This window comes from Zasmidium cellare (assembly GCF_010093935.1).
Source record: "Zasmidium cellare ATCC 36951 unplaced genomic scaffold M409scaffold_33, whole genome shotgun sequence".
Lineage (NCBI taxonomy): Eukaryota > Fungi > Ascomycota > Dothideomycetes > Mycosphaerellales > Mycosphaerellaceae > Zasmidium > Zasmidium cellare.
The window spans coordinates 203,573-219,648 of record NW_022986977.1 but is presented as its reverse complement, the minus strand read 5'-3'; the positions used below and the strand labels follow the sequence as shown (position 1 = coordinate 219,648).

Sequence of the window (16,076 nt, the reverse complement as noted above, 5' to 3'; positions counted from 1 at the left end):
TCCAGCTTTCAAGATTTCGAGTGATGTCGAAGACGTCGGGACTGAAACACATTCCAGATTCTAAACCTATGGAGGCCCTAGCAGGAGACTTGTTGAATAGCACTCCGTGCAGAGTCTGAACAATTCATCAAGAACAGCCCGGACCGATCTCTACCTATATCCTGTACACTCCCCCGACCTGCTCTCAACTACACCATCCTTCGTGGGTAATGTTCAATCCCTTAATCGAGGCACTGCACTTCGTAGCTGGTCTGAGCACCACTGTTCGCGATGTACCAGTCTGCCCCAGTGTTGGACGGCAGATAAACGCCTCCGTATTGAGTGAATAGCGGCACCCAATAAACTAGAGTCAAGATCGATTAGCAACGCCCAAAATATCGTTTGACACGCATGTTGAAGATTGACCCACCGACTCCTCTCTCGCTGTCTGGACAATTGATTGGGACCGAGTAGCCGACTTCCTCGGAGAAGGTCTGCGAGTAGGTCGTCGAGATTCCCACCGAAGCCGTAAATATATCAAAGAGGTTGGCCGAAAGGCCGGCGCTCGCCTCGACGCTCTTGGTGGTAGAGCGAGCGTCCATGACGGTATATGTGCTCCCGTTTGGACTTGGGCCGAAGACGTTGATCTTGACCCCCGGCGCGTTGACATTGTCGGCCGTGAGAATGTTCTCCCATTCGTTGTCCTATCGCCTGTCAGCGCACCTATCTAGAAGAGCGGCAGCACTAGAGGCACTTACAGTACTTGGAGGTGTCCCGTCATCCTTTGTTAGGTGTCTTGAATGCCTTCTCGCTCGTGGTAAAGTCGTCGCTACACTACTAGACGTGCTAGTAGCTGCTTTAGTACGAACGGCGTCGTTCTGTTTGCAGTTGGGGTTTGCGATAACGTCCACAGATAGTATGTCGGTATAGGACACTGGCACATCGGGTCCTGGTCCACAGATTCCACCAGGCGATCCAGCGTCGCTCTCGCAGTTGGAGGCCACTGAAGTATACCACAACAAGACTTCCTGTGCGGTGATATTTGTCCCCACTGGTACGCCTTCCCGTGGGCAGAACGATATAAGACAGTTCAGTTCATTGCTTGAGTCGAACTAATTGATTGTATTGTCAGCGTCACTGCAAATTTCGTGAAATGTGCGCATAACCGCTCTCGTCCAATTGGAAAGTTCTCGAAGACATGGACAGATCCACAAGGCTATGCAGACTTACTGGAAAGCAGGCGGGAGCCTCTCCCTCCAGTACGTACGATCTAGTTTCTGCGTCACCAGCGAAGTAGGTGTTTGCGATTTCGGTGCCTGCACAGTAATGTTAGGCTGGACGACATCGTATATCTCTTGGGCTATGCGTACAGGCACTCCAAGACGGTGCATCTAGGCCATTGCACGTGCAGGTATAGTCCGGCTCAGGTGCAGCCAGAGTTGCAGTCGGCGGTTCTGCAAGCGTGTTGGAGGTGAAGGCTAGAAGAGCAGCCGCGGTGATGAGTGTGAGGGACATGCTGTGCTGTTTCACCCGTAATGTGGAGATATAGCAGATGAAGAGGGAAGCCGGTCCGCGATTGTGATGCTGAACGTGCTTGATAGCGAAAGTTGGCTCAGACGGGTCTGCCCTCTGCTTTATGTGCACTCTGCTGTCTCTTCCGCAAATGCTCGACTTCGGGAATTCTACCATGATCATTCGTTCTCTGTGATGTTGGGGAGACACGCAAGAAAGCTCTACGCTTTCTTCGCATCGGTCATATGCGTATGTGCAAAGCGGAATAGTGTTAAGATCCTGCTCGTAAACCCTTAGTGCAAGGTTCGAGGTGGTCATTCGCTGGACTCATCTGAGTGGTAAGCACATCGTCATTGAGAAAGTCGTTCACTCATCGCTGTTGCCGATGGGTGGGCTGGGTCCTTCCATTGGCTTGCTTGGAAAAGTTCCAACAGGAAAGACCACACGCCTTGTCCTGGTGTCGCCAAATGGAAGTCGGATTGACAGCATCGTGGGACCAACGTCATCCATGAACCGTTTGTTGAGATGCGCTACCGCGGACTCCAGCAAGACATGAACCCAAAATGAGAGGGTCTCGTTGTTGTTGTTGCTGAGCGTCTACAAGCGCATCTTCAAATCTGTCAAACCAGGCTGAGGGCTTCAAAATGATATTCAACGAACGGCAAGAAACATCTGCATCGTCACTCGCCAGCGAACTCGTTGTCCGGTCTTGCAGCGTCGTTACCAATGGAATCAGCAGTGTCTTCCTATCGACCGACTCATCGTCATTGGCAAGCGACCGACTGGGCTCCGCGGCCTTGCCTCGTGTCATCTATGCAGTGAAGACTTCGGCTATGGGGCGTTGAGTAGAATCTTAAGAGACTAGTCCTGCTATTAGCATAAGCCCTTACATATATCTCGTAGATCGTACAATCCTGAGGAAAAGGTAGAGAGAGGACGTCAGTGTTGGAGGTCATCAGGCTATGATCTTAGCTTTGCGCGCTACGGCCTTCCCCCGAGCTGTAGACTCTTGTGGAATACCACTTTTGTGTTGCCGTTTGACGTGGCATGTGGAGCCTTTGCATTCCACGGACAGCACCGTAGTGTACCCTTGAAGCTACGTTTAGCCTTCACCTCTTGTCAAAGACCAGCCTATCAAGGTCAAGTGCTGGATGTGGTACGAGTTCCGCAAAGCTGCCGTAGCCTTGTGAGACGAAGAAGATGTGGTTCTACATCACATCTTTCTTTGCCGGACTTCTGAGACTTCATGTCAGATATTTGAGGTTGCAAGAGCAGCCTCTTTTTCGTAAGCGGCTTCAAATGTCCGACCAGTTTCCATCTAAGATGCTGTCAAACCATCATGCGACTATCCGGGCTGCTTTCTGTAGTATCGGAAACCCAACTGCAATCCCTGACGATGAACCTGTTCATCTTCACGCCCACTGTTTCGGGACAAGATTTGTAAGACGTCCTCGCATACCTAGTCATTATTAGAGCGAGCTGACAAGTCTTATCTAGCGCAAGTTATGGCGCGTAAGTAGTTCTAGAGTTTGAACTTGTTGGACACTGGAGGAGCCGTAACTAATGCATCGCGGCCATACCATGCTCGTATCCATGTCCAGCATTTACAAATCAAAGGCATGGAAGCGTAGCATTCTTCATTGACAAACGGGTTTGGGGACGGTACCAGGATCTATACCAAGAGAACACGCCAATGATGATCGTAAGCTCGAGGGACCCGCCCAAAGTCTGTAAGTCGGGATTAGACAGAAGCAATTCGCACGAGGGCATGCTGGCCGAATGTTCCAAGGATATGGACTGGAAAACTTCCGCATTTAATGAAGTGAAGAAAGATGCCCATACTGATCCCAGAAGGGCAGAACACAGCGATACGAATTTCCTTGACCCTATTCTCTTCCCCGTTGTCCAGAGTTAGTCGACACAGGATGAGATTCTCCTGCCTGAATCCTCCTTCTTCGCAATCGACGTCTCCTACTTAAGCTTCACCTCCTGCTTTTGCAAATTCACCATTTCCTCCTGCGCCCCACAGTAAGGACACCAGCAATGCTTCTTCTGGCGCACCGAGACACTCCACATCACAAACGTCTCGTCATAGCGCGGACACAAGTAAGAGATTTCGGCCGTCTGCAAGGACAGAATGCTCCATGTATATCCACCGGTCGTCGGCGGCGTAGCACGCAAGAGATCTCTCCTGAACTCCGGCACGGTATTCAGCACACCATGCAGCTTGTGATACCATATGCGAGAGTCGCTGTCGACACTGGCGCCTACACCAAACAGCTCGGTGGCATGGTTTTGGCATACCTCCACGACCTTGTTCTTGAGCGCGAGCCGGGTTTCTGGGCACTCGGTGTAGATCTCTCGGACGGCGTCCGCAAAGCCAGGGCTCCCACGCTCCACCTCTGCCCTTTTGGAGAATTTTGTGACTGCAAGTTCCTCCAGCTCCGCTAGCTCCAGCTTGACGGCCACAGCGTGGACGTAGACATTGAACAGGATCGGATATGCGTCTTCAGCTTTTTCAAACTCTGCCAGATCGTAGTCTTCGTCATCGTAATCGCCTTTGTACATGAAGCAAAGCGCGGCGTGTACAGCGCTCACGACTTGGCCGTCGATCGGTGGGGATTTAGGAGACTGCTCATGAGGGTCAGCAAAAGTGACTTGTGCGGCTTTGTGGAATTTACCTTGCGACTGGCTTTGAAGTGGCGCCGGAAGAATAGCGAGGGTATGAGAACTCTGCGGTGTACCGGCCAAATACGGTCGCCGCATATCACGAACATATCAGTCGGCAGGCATTGATTCTGAGCGTTGGAGCACGCGGTTGTGCCGGTGCCGCTCCCGCCGTTGCCATCGTCGTCGCCCCGCTTCCCTCTGGTCATGGCGATGGCGAAGATCAGTGGAAGATTGATGGTCCGTGGCGGCTCGAAAAGTGTTGCAGTGCGGCTTTGTACAAACTTCGGGACGACGAAAGGCGACATTGTTTGTAGGTTCTCGCGCTAACGAAGCTAGCGCGAAAGCATGTATTCAAACGGAAGGAACGCAAACTTTCACATGCGATACCGAAACCCAGGCATCTTCCAATCCGTCAACTCGTCCTCTCCCTCCTCGTTCGTAGCTGCCGAAGTATCAGCTATACTATCGGCGTCCACTGCACCCTCGACTCTATCTCTCCTTCTATTCTCAAACATCAGATATGCCCTCAAGCCCATAGCTGTCACCACAACCAATGCATAGCAGATCATGATGGCTCTGAAAGCAGTGGGATAATGTGGCTCCTCACTTGTCTTGAAGAACTGTGGGCCAGAGATGTTACCAGCACAATATGCGAGGAAGAGGATCGCGGTCATGGTCATCTTCTTGGTCGAACCCCTGTAGTTCACACCGACGAGCGACATCGATAACGGCAAGGCAGCATAACTTGTCGACAAAAGGTAGTATCCGAACAGCTTGACTCCTTGAGATGGCCCCTCTGCATAGATGATGGCTGAGCCGGCCAAGGGACAAAGCACTGAAGCGCAGATCAGGAACAAGGTAATGTTTGGCCATTTGCCAGCTGCTTTCCCAGTTCCGAGAATTGAGATGATTGAGACAAACGAGGCCGGCAAAGTGACTAGTGTCGTCTGCAGGCTGGTAAAGCCAAATCCTTTGAGGATCAAGTTGCCAAAATTCTGCGTGCCACCATTGGGAATTTGCGTGAGGAGCGAGATGGCGAAGAAAAAGATCGTCTTCGGATCCATCAGACATTCCAGTGTTTGCGCCGGCTTCCAATCGTGCTTGGCCTTTCCTGTTCCTGCAAGGATCACACGCTGCTCTGCACATGCCTTCTCCTCTGCAGTCAGGAAGGAAGCAGTTGCTATCGAGTCCGGGAGCATGAACAGGAGAACGAAACCCAGCAGAAAAGTCGCACATCCGAGGACGATGAACAGCCACTGCCATGGTTCCAATGGATGTTTCACATGGCCGAGTCCATATGCCAGAAAGGAAGTGAAGACACCACCCAGAGAGTTGCCAGCGAACCAGATCCCGACTCTCGTCGGTACCTCGCTTCGTGTGTACCACATGGAAGTAATGTAGAGGAACGCAGGCGAGATTGTCGCTTCAGCTACGCCAAGCAAGAAACGTACGGTGATCAGACCGCCATAGTTTGTGCATGCTGCGGTAAGAGCGACCACAGCACCCCAGAAGAAAGTATTCGCTGCGACGTACTTGCCAACTGGAAGTCTTTGAATTAAGATCGATGTTGGGTACTCCCAGAAGAGATAGCCGACTATAACAATCAGTCGCCTGACAGAACATCGGCCTCAAGTACACTTACAGTAGAAGATTGAGGAGACCCAGCTATATTGCGAGCCTTTGAGGTTCTGTTCCAAGTCAGCTTTCGTGGACGTAAATTGATTCATTTCTGCTTTCGCTCACCGTAGAATCCTTCAACCCAAACACAGAAGCACTCGAAAGAATCGTCTTGTCCATGAAATTGAAATTGTACGTCACAAAAAGCAGTGGCAGAATCCAGAAATCGATCTTCCGTACGACTCGTTTCGCAAAGGCTGAGTTGAGGGCATCTTGCGAATTTTCGAGGTTGTCGTCGCCGTCGTTTACGGACCCACTAGTGGCAACTCGCGCGTACATCTTGTCGTCAAGGCCATTCGTATCGTTGGCGTCCAACGATGATGTTGTTTCGTCCTTCATGTTAAGGTGAGGTCTGTCGAATTTGGAAGGGTCGCACGGAGGCAGGGACAGGGCATGCTCGGCATTTAACGGAGCAAGTGCTTCGCTCGAGGTTGGTAAGCTTGAGATCTGCCAAGCCGCATCCTTGAGATAGGCCAGATTGCCCGGGCCGACGTGCATGGAGGGACAGAAAACATTGATCAAAGATACGCATTCGAAAATAAAAGTGAGATATCAAACTTGCCTTTGCGAGGAGGTTGGAAATTCAAGATCGTAGTTTGACATCTTCAGACTGTCAACTTTATTCAATATCTCTATGTGCAGAGATCTATCTCTCCAACTCAGGCTTTCGACTGTCCCAGGACAGAGACCTGTCACTTGCTCGCTCAAGCATCCTCTATGGCTTGGCAGTTGGGGTAACCAGGGCCAGGGAGCCGTTGGTGCTGACGCACTTGACGCCCTATGACTGGAGTTAGGCTCGCTTCAACAGTATCTGCGGCTCGGGGAGAAACAAACCTCTGGGTACTCGTGAGCTGGATTGCAAGCGTATCCAAAGGTGGTTGGCGCAGCATATCCTCCTGCGCTGCTGTTAGAGTAGGCCGCAGAGGTCGGCGTAGCCGTAGTGCAAGGAGTCGAAGTCGACAGAGTGGTCGGCTTGTATTCTGGCTTTGGCGCCGACGAGGTTGGCTTGTACTCCGGCTGTGGGACAGACGAGCTGGGCTTATATTCTGGCTTGTGCTCGTACACTGGGGTGCTGACTGGAGGCGCTGGCTGTTGGTCGTTAGCAAGAGACCTCCGTTCAGAATGCAGAAAACGACGTACTGGAGGTGGAGGAGCATGGTAAGCCGGTGGCCTATGTCAGATAGCGAACGTCAGCAAGTTGCCAAGCACGCAAAAAACATTAGGTTCAGATCTCACGCTGGTGGTGGCGGCGGTCTGTGAATGTCATTAGCATCTTATTTTCAGCCAGCAAACGGACTGTAACACATACGGAGGAGGAGCGTGGTAGACCGGAGGACTGTTTCCATGCACTTGTGGTCAGCAATCTGCCATTTGTATAGGTTCGCGATGCTGAGCCTTACGCGGGTGGTGGGGGAGGTCTAGAAGGCACAATGTTAGCCTTACGTACTCCATGCAAAGTGGGAAGCCTGCTTACGGAGGTGGAGGGGCATGATAGACAGGCGGGGCTGGAGGTCTTTTAAATGAGATGGTATCAGCGTGTGGCTCTTCGATCGTTCTTTCAAGGGGTGAGAAGCTTACGAAGGTGGTGGCGGCGGCTATGCAACAGGTTAGCGCGTTTATTAAACCGAGATGTGGTTCTGTACTAACTGGGGCTTGGTAGACAGGAGGTGCCGCTGGAGCTGGGGCCTGCGGACGTTAGTCTGAGAGCAAATTCTGTAGCATTATTGCGACAAACCGGGGGTTGGTAAACGGGAGGCGCTGGGGGCTTCTGAAGTCAGCTTTCCCTTTCTTGATGACGCCTTTTAATCGTTATTCATACCGCTGGTGGTGGTGGAGGAGGTGGAGGGGGTGGCGGTCTTGATTTTCATCAGCCAAAACGTGGTCCTTCCTTTTCAAGCTGCCATATAGAATCACTCACGGAGCACCGCACTGGCTGCTGGTGTGCAGCGAGACCTGGACACACTTCTTCTGGTCCTTGACAGGGACAGTGTAGATGTTCCACTCGCCGTTGTCGTTCACAGGGCAAGCCCAAAACTCAGGGCTACCGTTGTACTGGGCGCTGCCATTGGGGCCGATGGAGAAGCCGTAGGTTGGAGCGGCACCCTCATCACACTGCCACTGAGTGGTTGGTGGGGTCAGGATGCAGCCACGGCCGTTCTTGTCGTAGAGACCGCCATCCTTGAGACAGTAGGTAGCTGGCGGGTAGCCGCCGCCCACACGGTTTTGTCCGTCCTGTATCTTTCAGCTTTGTTCGTTCAAGAGTGACAGCGACGTTGTTACATACGAAGATCTGGCCGAGGGTGCCAGTAACGCCGCCAGATGCAGAAATCTGGAAGCAGCACTCCTCGCCGTGTCTTGGGATGATGGAGCCAGAGACGGCTGCTGCGAGAGCAGCGATAAGAGCTGCACGGGAAGACATGGTGAAAACGAGTGTGCGGTGGAATGAAGGAGAGAAGAAGGAAGGGGAGAGCAGAGGAGCAGCTGTGGCCCTAAGTATCTTGCTGTATCCTCTCCAGGTGGAGCTTTGGAGAATCGATGAGCATGAGGTCTCCAATTTAGGACATTCTCCTCATCTGGGTCTCCAGGAACTGCGGTTTCTTGAATGTGGTTCTGGGTACCTTACCTGTTTTTGAATCCCCAACAGTATTGGCAGAGCAAATGTTCCCGTCAACGAATGTGGATATCAATCTATCAGTAGCCATGGGCGGCCATTGTGGGTAGCCCTGTCCCAAGTCTCCATAGTTGAAGTCTATGTTCAGCGTGAAATGAGCGAAGAGCAGTAGTCCCAAAGCCAGAGGATCGCTAAAAGTGCTGCCCTTGAATTGTTGTCTCAATAATCTGGAAATGCCCTGGTATCGCGGCGAGGGGCTTTCGCTGGAGGTGTTCTCGCTCGCACTATCAATGCGCTTTGACTTAGCGCTGGTGACTACCATCTATGCGGCCGGATAGTTCTACACCGTTCAGTGGTCCTGGTGAGACTGAGATGCTACATGGCATGGATTCCATGGCCAATGCATCTTCATGGTGCGCCAGAAACAAACGAGTGATGTCCTTTTGGCAGAGTGACCGCGCCGTGGTTACATTGCTCGGCTGCCAAAGGCCCCTCAGCGCCAAGGCACAACGGGTGTCGTCTCGGTATGTTGAACAGTGTCACGGCTGTGCTGAACCGGTCGAAGTGGGCTCGGCCTTGAGGTCATGGAGTGAGGTTGTGTAAAGTTTTGACTCCGTTTATTCCGGATGTCCCTCCTGCTTGCGTGTAGTAAGCGATTACCACTCGCGCTGAGAGGTCGGGCTCCCCTCAATCGAAGCATAAACACGTAACTGATGCATTCCCAGACTTTGGCGGATACATCTATCTCCATAAGACCAAAGTCACAGCGCGATGGTGACGGAAAGATGGATGTTGTTGACGAAGCGATGTCGTCGTTCGACCTGGCGCCGCTTGGCCCGTGCACCAGGCCGCTTAATCAGCGAGCGTTTCTCATTTCGTGGGTGCCGACCGCCCTCTTCTTCTGGTCTTTTCTCTCGACAACACCGAGTGAGAAGAACGATCCATCGCATCAGATATGTCCGTGTACTCCTTTAATTCGTCACTCCAGATCTGTAACGAGAGCAGTTACTGCGAGTCACGATGTGAAAACGGGTCAAATCGCACAGTTCCGCAGAGAGTCCAATTGTTATACCACCATTCCACAGCCTGTGCGCTCGACGTTGTTTCAGTGGCTTTCGACAAGACGTTGCTGCATTGGGCCTTGTTGCGACAGAAATTCCTCCGTCTCACCGGGGCAGCAATAGACCGAAGATGGAGACATCTGCTTCAAAGGTTTGATTTCCTGCCGATCAGACCCTCAATCCTCCTCTTTTGCAACCTTACCATGTCATTCTTAGCCCAACTCCTCACCCCCTTGTACGCTCGTTATGCACGTTCCTTGCAGTAGCTGCTCACGGCTGAATAGGCTAAATGGGATCTTTGACAGTGTTTCGTCACTGAAAATGATGGACAGTCGTATTTGTAGCCAAGTCTGACGCCGTGGGCTACTCAAGACTGCTCACTTCTACTTCCTCGACATTGGCACCATGAAACTTTGGCAAGCGGTTCTGGCCGCCTTGAGTACGCCTATTACTTGTCTTGCGCAGTACAGCAACGGTAGTACCAGCTACTTCGCCCCAAATTCGACGGGCTTTCGAATACAACATGGCTTCGAGACAGTCCTTGTGCAGCCCTTTGGCTATGACGGGTTCAGAGTTCGCGCATGGCCTTTTCGGCCACCAAATGGAAACGAGATCAGCTTCTTATACGACCCGCCTTTAGAAGGCCCCACAAACATTACATCTGGCATGCAGTACGATACAAAGGTCAATGGGACTCAATTCGCGGCCATTCGCAATGGGAACACGATTGCCAAGACGTTCAGCCCAAATGGCAACAACCATACGCTTGTCAGGCTCGCTTTCTATCGGCTTGAAGATGACGGGAGTGAGACGCTCCTCACCAATGAGTATGCGCCTCTGAAGGCTTTGAACCCAAGATACTACGAATGGAATGGTCCTGGCTACGAATTTCATGCGGCATTTTCATTCAGTACCACTCCCGACGAGCAGATATATGGCACAGGTGAGGTCTACAACTCGGCCTATGCTAACGCACCAACACTGACACCAGTCGATCAGGCACCCAGCAAGACCACATGATCAACAAGAAAGGCAATGTTATTGATCTCATCAATTTCAACGTAAGCTGATTCACAACCTACAGAAGAAGCGTAACTAACGACAGACTTGACGGTGTAGACTCATATTCCCACTCCAGTCTTCATGAGCAGTAAAGGCTATGGCTTCGTCTGGAACTCCCCTGCTGAGGGCGAGATGGAGTTTGGCCAATTGCGAAATCGCTTCACATCTAAGTCGACGAAACTTGTTGACTACGCCATTGTTTCAGCACCTTCTGGAGACTACGACACCTTACAGCGTCGACTGTCAGCAATGACTGGAAGGGCGCCTACACCTCCAGATTTTTCACTAGGCTACCTGCACAGCAAGCTTCGATACGAGAATCAATCCGAGTTCATTCAACTTGCACAGAACTTCCACGACTACAATATTCCTGTCTCAATGCTAGTAATCGACTATCTCTCTTGGGCCTATCAAGGTGACTGGGCACTGCAGCACGATCTCTGGCCAAACGTCACATACATGTCGCAGAAGATCAAGGAGCTGACAGGTGCTGAGATCATGGCTTCTCTGTGGCCTAGCGTGGAAGATGCCAGCTCGAACTACGAAACGATGCAGATCGCCGGCTTTCTCTCGGCAACCCGGTCTGGGTCAGGGATCACAGACAGCTTCAATGGCAGCTACATCCGTAACGTGGATAGCACCAATCCACAGGCTCGAGACTTCTTATGGAATACTCTCAAGCGCAACTACTACGATCAAGGTATCAAGAACTTCTGGATCGACCAAGCCGACGGTGGCAATTTGGGCGAAGCTTACAACAATAATGGGCAATCTGATTTCATCACGTCGCTACCATACCCATTTGCGGATGTTCTTTACTATGCAGGAACTCAAATGAGCGTTGGCAAGTACTATCCTTGGGCACATCAACTTGCAATCGAAGACGGCTTGCGCAATGCCACAGGCACAAACATGGGCGAGCCCTGTGACTACCTCTCCCTCAGCCGCTCTGGATACATCGGCAGTCAGAGATATTGCTCTATGATCTGGTCGGGCGACACCACCTCTGTTTGGGAGACACTTTCCGCCCAGGTAGCAAGTGGATTGTCAGCAGCTGCAACAAGCTGGAGCTGGTGGACGGTCGACATCGGAGGCTTTCAAACAGATCCAACCGTGCCATGGAGTGGCAACATCGACGAGGAACCCTACCGAGAGCTCTACGTTCGCTGGCTGCAGTGGGGTACTTTCCTGCCTTTCATGAGGAATCACGGCTCTCGAGCTTGCAACTTTCAGAATGCATACACATGCAACAACGAGCCTTGGACATACGGCGAAAAGAATCTTCCCATCATCAAGTCTTACATCAATCTTCGATACCAGCTTCACGACTATCTTCAGGCCATCTTCAACCAATTCCACCTGACCGGCAGAATGATCATGAGACCACTGTATATGGACTTCAGCTTGACGGATGCGAATGTCTCGAACATGACTCGTTTCAACACAAATGTCACAACACAACAATACATGTTTGGCCCTAGGCTACTGGTCACGCCAGTGACTCTGCCGAATGTGACTGAGTGGACTGTATATCTACCACAGACTGGAGCTGCGAACGGGACGAAACCTTGGACGTATTGGTGGGATAATGTCACGTATGCAGGCGGCCAGAGCGTGACCGTGCCTGCGCCTTTGGAGCATATTCCTCTATTCCATCTAGGAACTAGGGGCGATGTCATGTCGGGTAACGTGTTCTGAGGAGGATGTTGTTAGGCAAGAATATAGTATCAATGTGTAGGAGATCACCAGGAACCGACTGAAAGTGGAAAGAGCAACCAAATTCGCATGTGACTGCCAAGCCCCACCCGGCTTTCCATCCAACTTCAGCCGTTTGCTTGTTCCTCCAACTCACCACCACAATACCACAGCACCACAATACCACAACACCACCACCGTCGCCATCACAACCACAATACCAATATGGCGTACCTCGACCCCTGGAACGAAAAAGCGCAGTATGTGCTCCTCTCCATGAACAAAAGGCGTGTGCTCACCAGTAATAGCTACTTCAACAACCCCAAATTCTCCGACATCACCATTCATTTCAGTGGCCATGAAGTCAAAGCGCATAAGGTCAATCTAGCGTCGCACTCGGGCTACTTCCGCAAGATGTTCGAGAGCGAATCTCTAGATGGATCGGCGAAGGACATCTATCTGTACGAAGACGACATGGAAGCAGTGTTCGGGATGCTAGCGTACTTCTACGGTTGTTTGTATCACGGACAGGGAAGTCGCGGAGAGCCCAGTATCTCTGCATACACGACTGGAGTCGGCAGGATCTCCGGGAAGACACACAGAGAGCACCTCAAGTACCTGCTGAAGCTCCACGGGGTCGCAGACAAGTATGGAGTGTCGGCACTGATGCGCGTCATTAAGGACGAGTTTGAAAAAGGTGCACAGCAACTGCAAGCGCGATACACTCCCTTCGGAAACGAGCGTTGTGCGGATGAGCTCGTGTCCATCTTCGCTCAGCTCGCCACGCTCCTTTATCATTCGCTAGGAGGTGCGACAGACGAGCTACGACGGGTTCTTGCCGAAGCGGTTCATGAGCGCACACTCGAGCTCGTGGACAACGAGAAATACAGACGTATGGTGAGGGATGTACCAGAGTTCTCTGTTGATTTGCTGGAACTGGCCACCTCTGCTATGAAGAACCTGGGTCTGCAAGTGACCAAGACGGCTGTTGCGCAGAACGCTTCTTCTCGCCCGCAACCGGTACTTCGAAAAGTGTACTACAACAACTAATCGGCGGTGACCAGAAATTGAGGTGAAAGGGGCCATACAACGGGCAAGACGGTGGAGCTTGTCGACTCTTGTGCTTCAGTTCTTCGCAATACCTCATAGCCAACTCGTTATGAAAACCCCTTCCAAACAATGTTCCTGGCGCCGCTAGAATCACAGGTGAAATCGTAATCTTGACATGGATGGGCTTCTTGGCAAAACTGTGAATGACTGTCTAGCGCCGATTTGGAATGGCAGAGCTGGAAGTGAAGCTACAGCGGGATTTTCATGTGACTGCCAAGCCCACCTATGCTTTCCCTTTTGAAACTTCGCCGCAGCTCGCACTTCCTGCTACCACCAACAACACGACAACACACCAACAACATGAAGCCCGTCGAGGACGCAGGCCTCCTGGCGCAGTATGCAGACTCTACCGTTACGCACTTCACTTTGATCGTCTAACACTAACGTGCGACCAGCTACTTCATCACGGCCACATTCTCAGACGTCACCATCCACCTCGACAACGGTGATCAGGTCAAGGCGCATAAGGTCATACTCGCCGCGCACTCAGAGCACTTCCGCAAGATGTTCGAGAGTGTTTTCGTCAAGTCCTCCGCCCGCGACGTCTGTTTGCACGACGATGACGCAGAGGAACTGTACGGGCTACTGGCATGGTGCTACGGGCTGCTCTACGACGGCACCCACACCTTCCCCAAGCAGTCCTCTGCTGATTATCTCTTCAGCTACGGCGCTCGCGTCACCTACGATCCTTCTCGCCTCCAATACCTCGTCAACCTGCACACCACTGCCGACAAGTACATGGTGCTACAGTTGAAAGTGCATGCTATGGAGAACTTCGCCTTGGCGATGGAACAGTTGGTGAGGCGCTACGTGAGCCTGATGGCGGATGAAGAGGAAGAAGACCGCTTCATGTCGGTCCTCGAGGAGATTGCGACTCTTACGTACAACGGCCCAGAGCACCGCGTGAAAGAGCTTCGACCCGCTCTGGCCAATGGAGTCCACAGCCACGAGGTCAGACTTGTGGACAAAGAGCGCTTCAAGAAACTCATGGTGGAGCTGCCTGAGCTCTGCTTCGATATGCTGGCGTTGGGCACTGTGCCGTCTGCTCAGAGCGCCCAGGAGATGGGGCGTTGGATGTTTCCGGGGACAGCCACCCAGACTTTTCAAGGGAAACAAGGCGAGAGCTATCTGTTCGGTGGCCACAAAAGCTCTTCTTGAGCTTTAAGAATTGAGCCGACAGTAAAGCGAGGAGAAGAAAGCAAAGGCAAGCGATTGGACGACGAGAATCTTCGGTGTCTGTTATTACCATCACCTCTCTGCATACTCTTTGTTAAAAGCCCTCCCAATCACCAACTTCCTAACCTCACTCGTTCCCGCTCCGATCTCATAAAGCTTCGCATCCCTCATGATCCTGCCAGCAGCCATCTCATTCATGTACCCCATCCCACCCAGACACTGAATCGCATCCATGCCACACTCCGTTGCCCGTTCAGCAGCATACAGAATCGCGCCTGCGCAGTCCTGCGTTTTGATCTCGGGGCTCTCGAAGCTTTCGTCGATGGCGCGGGCGACGGAGTAGGTGAACGCGGAGCTGGCGCAGTATTTGGTGTACATGTCGGCGAGCTTGCCTTGGATGAACTGGTTGTGGGCGAGGGGGACACCGAACTGTTTGCGTTCGTGCACGTATGGGAGGGTAACGTCCAGGGCGGCCTTCATCAGTCCGAGAGGACCAGCGGACAAGACCAATCGTTCCAGGTCGAGACCTTCCATCAGTACTTTGACTCCGCGGTTCAATGGTCCAAGCATAGCTGATTCAGGCACGAAAACACTGTCGAAAAGGAGTTCTCCAGTATTCGACCCTCTCATGCCCAGCTTATCCAGCTTCCTCGCTACACTGAACCCAGGGGACGTGGTATCAACCAAAAAGGCAGTTATGCCCTTGCTTCCAGCATCTGGCTCGGTCTTCGCATACACAATGACGACATGAGCATCAGGACCGTTCGTGATCCACATCTTGTGCCCGTTCAATTGGTATCCTCCATCCACCTTCTTTGCCGTAGTCTTCATGCTGACAACATCACTGCCGGCAGTATGTTCTGACATTGCCAATGCCCCAATCTTCTCTCCAGACAGCAGTCCTGGCAACCACTGCGACTTCTGCTCATCCGTGCCGTGCAATTGGAACTGATTGACGCAAAGCTGGGAATGCGCAGCGTATGATAGTCCAATGCTACCAGATGCTCTGCTAAGCTCTTCTAGCACTATACAATGCGCCTGGTATCCCATCGCCAACCCGCCATAGTCCTCATCGGCTGTGATGCCCAGGAAGCCTGCCTCGCCCAGCTTTTGCCATAGCTCGTTTGGAAACTCATTTTTGTGGTCTGTTGCCTGAGCAAGATCGTGTGTGATCTCTCTTCGGCAGAACTCGATCGTCCGTTCTCGTAGCTCTTCTAGCTCGGCTGTTGATGGCGGCTCGAAGCCCTTGGGATGTTTCCTGGTGGAAGCATATCTTTGTGAGGTTATGAAAGGCCGGGGTATCGTTTGAACAGCTCGTCTTGAGGCCTGCAGCAACGCTGCTCTACAAGGTGATAACGGAGGCATTGTGTGGGAGAAGAAGAAGAAAAGAGTGAAGCGACTGCGGGTGAAGGTGGAGTTGAATGGGGTCGAAGCTGGGGAAAACGAACGCCTTGCTTGAGCCGCGTCTAGCCGAGCAACACATCAAGCTTCGCAGCAGCACATGAGCATCTCATTTCTGCTCG

The 16,076-nt window shown here is 52.1% G+C and overlaps 8 protein-coding genes across 8 annotated transcripts; 3 read left to right on the top strand and 5 right to left on the bottom strand.

Annotated features, from left to right (window-relative positions):
• Positions 1–221: 221 nt before the first annotated feature.
• M409DRAFT_26733 (uncharacterized protein) lies at positions 222–1,494 on the bottom strand (the record flags this gene model as incomplete). Its single annotated transcript, XM_033808244.1, has 5 exons — positions 222–343; positions 410–683; positions 738–1,091; positions 1,210–1,295; positions 1,350–1,494. The coding sequence occupies 5 exons, from the start codon at positions 1,492–1,494 to the stop codon at positions 222–224; spliced, it is 981 nt and encodes a 326-aa protein (XP_033663767.1).
• Positions 1,495–3,462: 1,968 nt separating this feature from the next.
• M409DRAFT_26732 (uncharacterized protein) lies at positions 3,463–4,466 on the bottom strand (the record flags this gene model as incomplete). The annotated part of the gene is made up of 2 exons (XM_033808243.1): positions 3,463–4,122; positions 4,173–4,466. 2 exons carry the CDS (start codon positions 4,464–4,466, stop codon positions 3,463–3,465), a joined length of 954 nt encoding a protein of 317 aa, XP_033663766.1.
• Positions 4,467–4,535: 69 nt separating this feature from the next.
• M409DRAFT_68849 (uncharacterized protein) lies at positions 4,536–6,117 on the bottom strand (the record flags this gene model as incomplete). Its single annotated transcript, XM_033818013.1, has 3 exons — positions 4,536–5,755; positions 5,804–5,849; positions 5,905–6,117. 3 exons carry the CDS (start codon positions 6,115–6,117, stop codon positions 4,536–4,538), a joined length of 1,479 nt encoding a protein of 492 aa, XP_033663765.1.
• Positions 6,118–6,553: 436 nt separating this feature from the next.
• Positions 6,554–8,257, bottom strand: M409DRAFT_26730 (uncharacterized protein; the record flags this gene model as incomplete). The annotated part of the gene is made up of 13 exons (XM_033808242.1): positions 6,554–6,616; positions 6,673–6,927; positions 6,979–7,009; positions 7,075–7,092; positions 7,148–7,174; positions 7,239–7,256; positions 7,313–7,351; positions 7,417–7,433; positions 7,486–7,524; positions 7,574–7,603; positions 7,658–7,694; positions 7,757–8,070; positions 8,123–8,257. 13 exons carry the CDS (start codon positions 8,255–8,257, stop codon positions 6,554–6,556), a joined length of 1,023 nt encoding a protein of 340 aa, XP_033663764.1.
• A 1,658-nt stretch (positions 8,258–9,915) lies between these two features.
• Positions 9,916–12,270, top strand: M409DRAFT_57928 (glycoside hydrolase family 31 protein; the record flags this gene model as incomplete). Its single annotated transcript, XM_033813771.1, has 3 exons — positions 9,916–10,453; positions 10,510–10,571; positions 10,630–12,270. 3 exons carry the CDS (start codon positions 9,916–9,918, stop codon positions 12,268–12,270), a joined length of 2,241 nt encoding a protein of 746 aa, XP_033663763.1.
• Positions 12,271–12,492: 222 nt separating this feature from the next.
• M409DRAFT_26728 (uncharacterized protein) lies at positions 12,493–13,317 on the top strand (the record flags this gene model as incomplete). The annotated part of the gene is made up of 1 exon (XM_033808241.1): positions 12,493–13,317. The coding sequence occupies one exon, from the start codon at positions 12,493–12,495 to the stop codon at positions 13,315–13,317; it is 825 nt and encodes a 274-aa protein (XP_033663762.1).
• A 360-nt stretch (positions 13,318–13,677) lies between these two features.
• On the top strand, positions 13,678–14,535 carry M409DRAFT_26727 (uncharacterized protein; the record flags this gene model as incomplete). The annotated part of the gene is made up of 2 exons (XM_033808240.1): positions 13,678–13,712; positions 13,773–14,535. The coding sequence occupies 2 exons, from the start codon at positions 13,678–13,680 to the stop codon at positions 14,533–14,535; spliced, it is 798 nt and encodes a 265-aa protein (XP_033663761.1).
• A 90-nt stretch (positions 14,536–14,625) lies between these two features.
• Positions 14,626–15,918, bottom strand: M409DRAFT_57926 (uncharacterized protein; the record flags this gene model as incomplete). Its single annotated transcript, XM_033813770.1, has 1 exon — positions 14,626–15,918. One exon carries the CDS (start codon positions 15,916–15,918, stop codon positions 14,626–14,628), a length of 1,293 nt encoding a protein of 430 aa, XP_033663760.1.
• Positions 15,919–16,076: the final 158 nt, after the last annotated feature.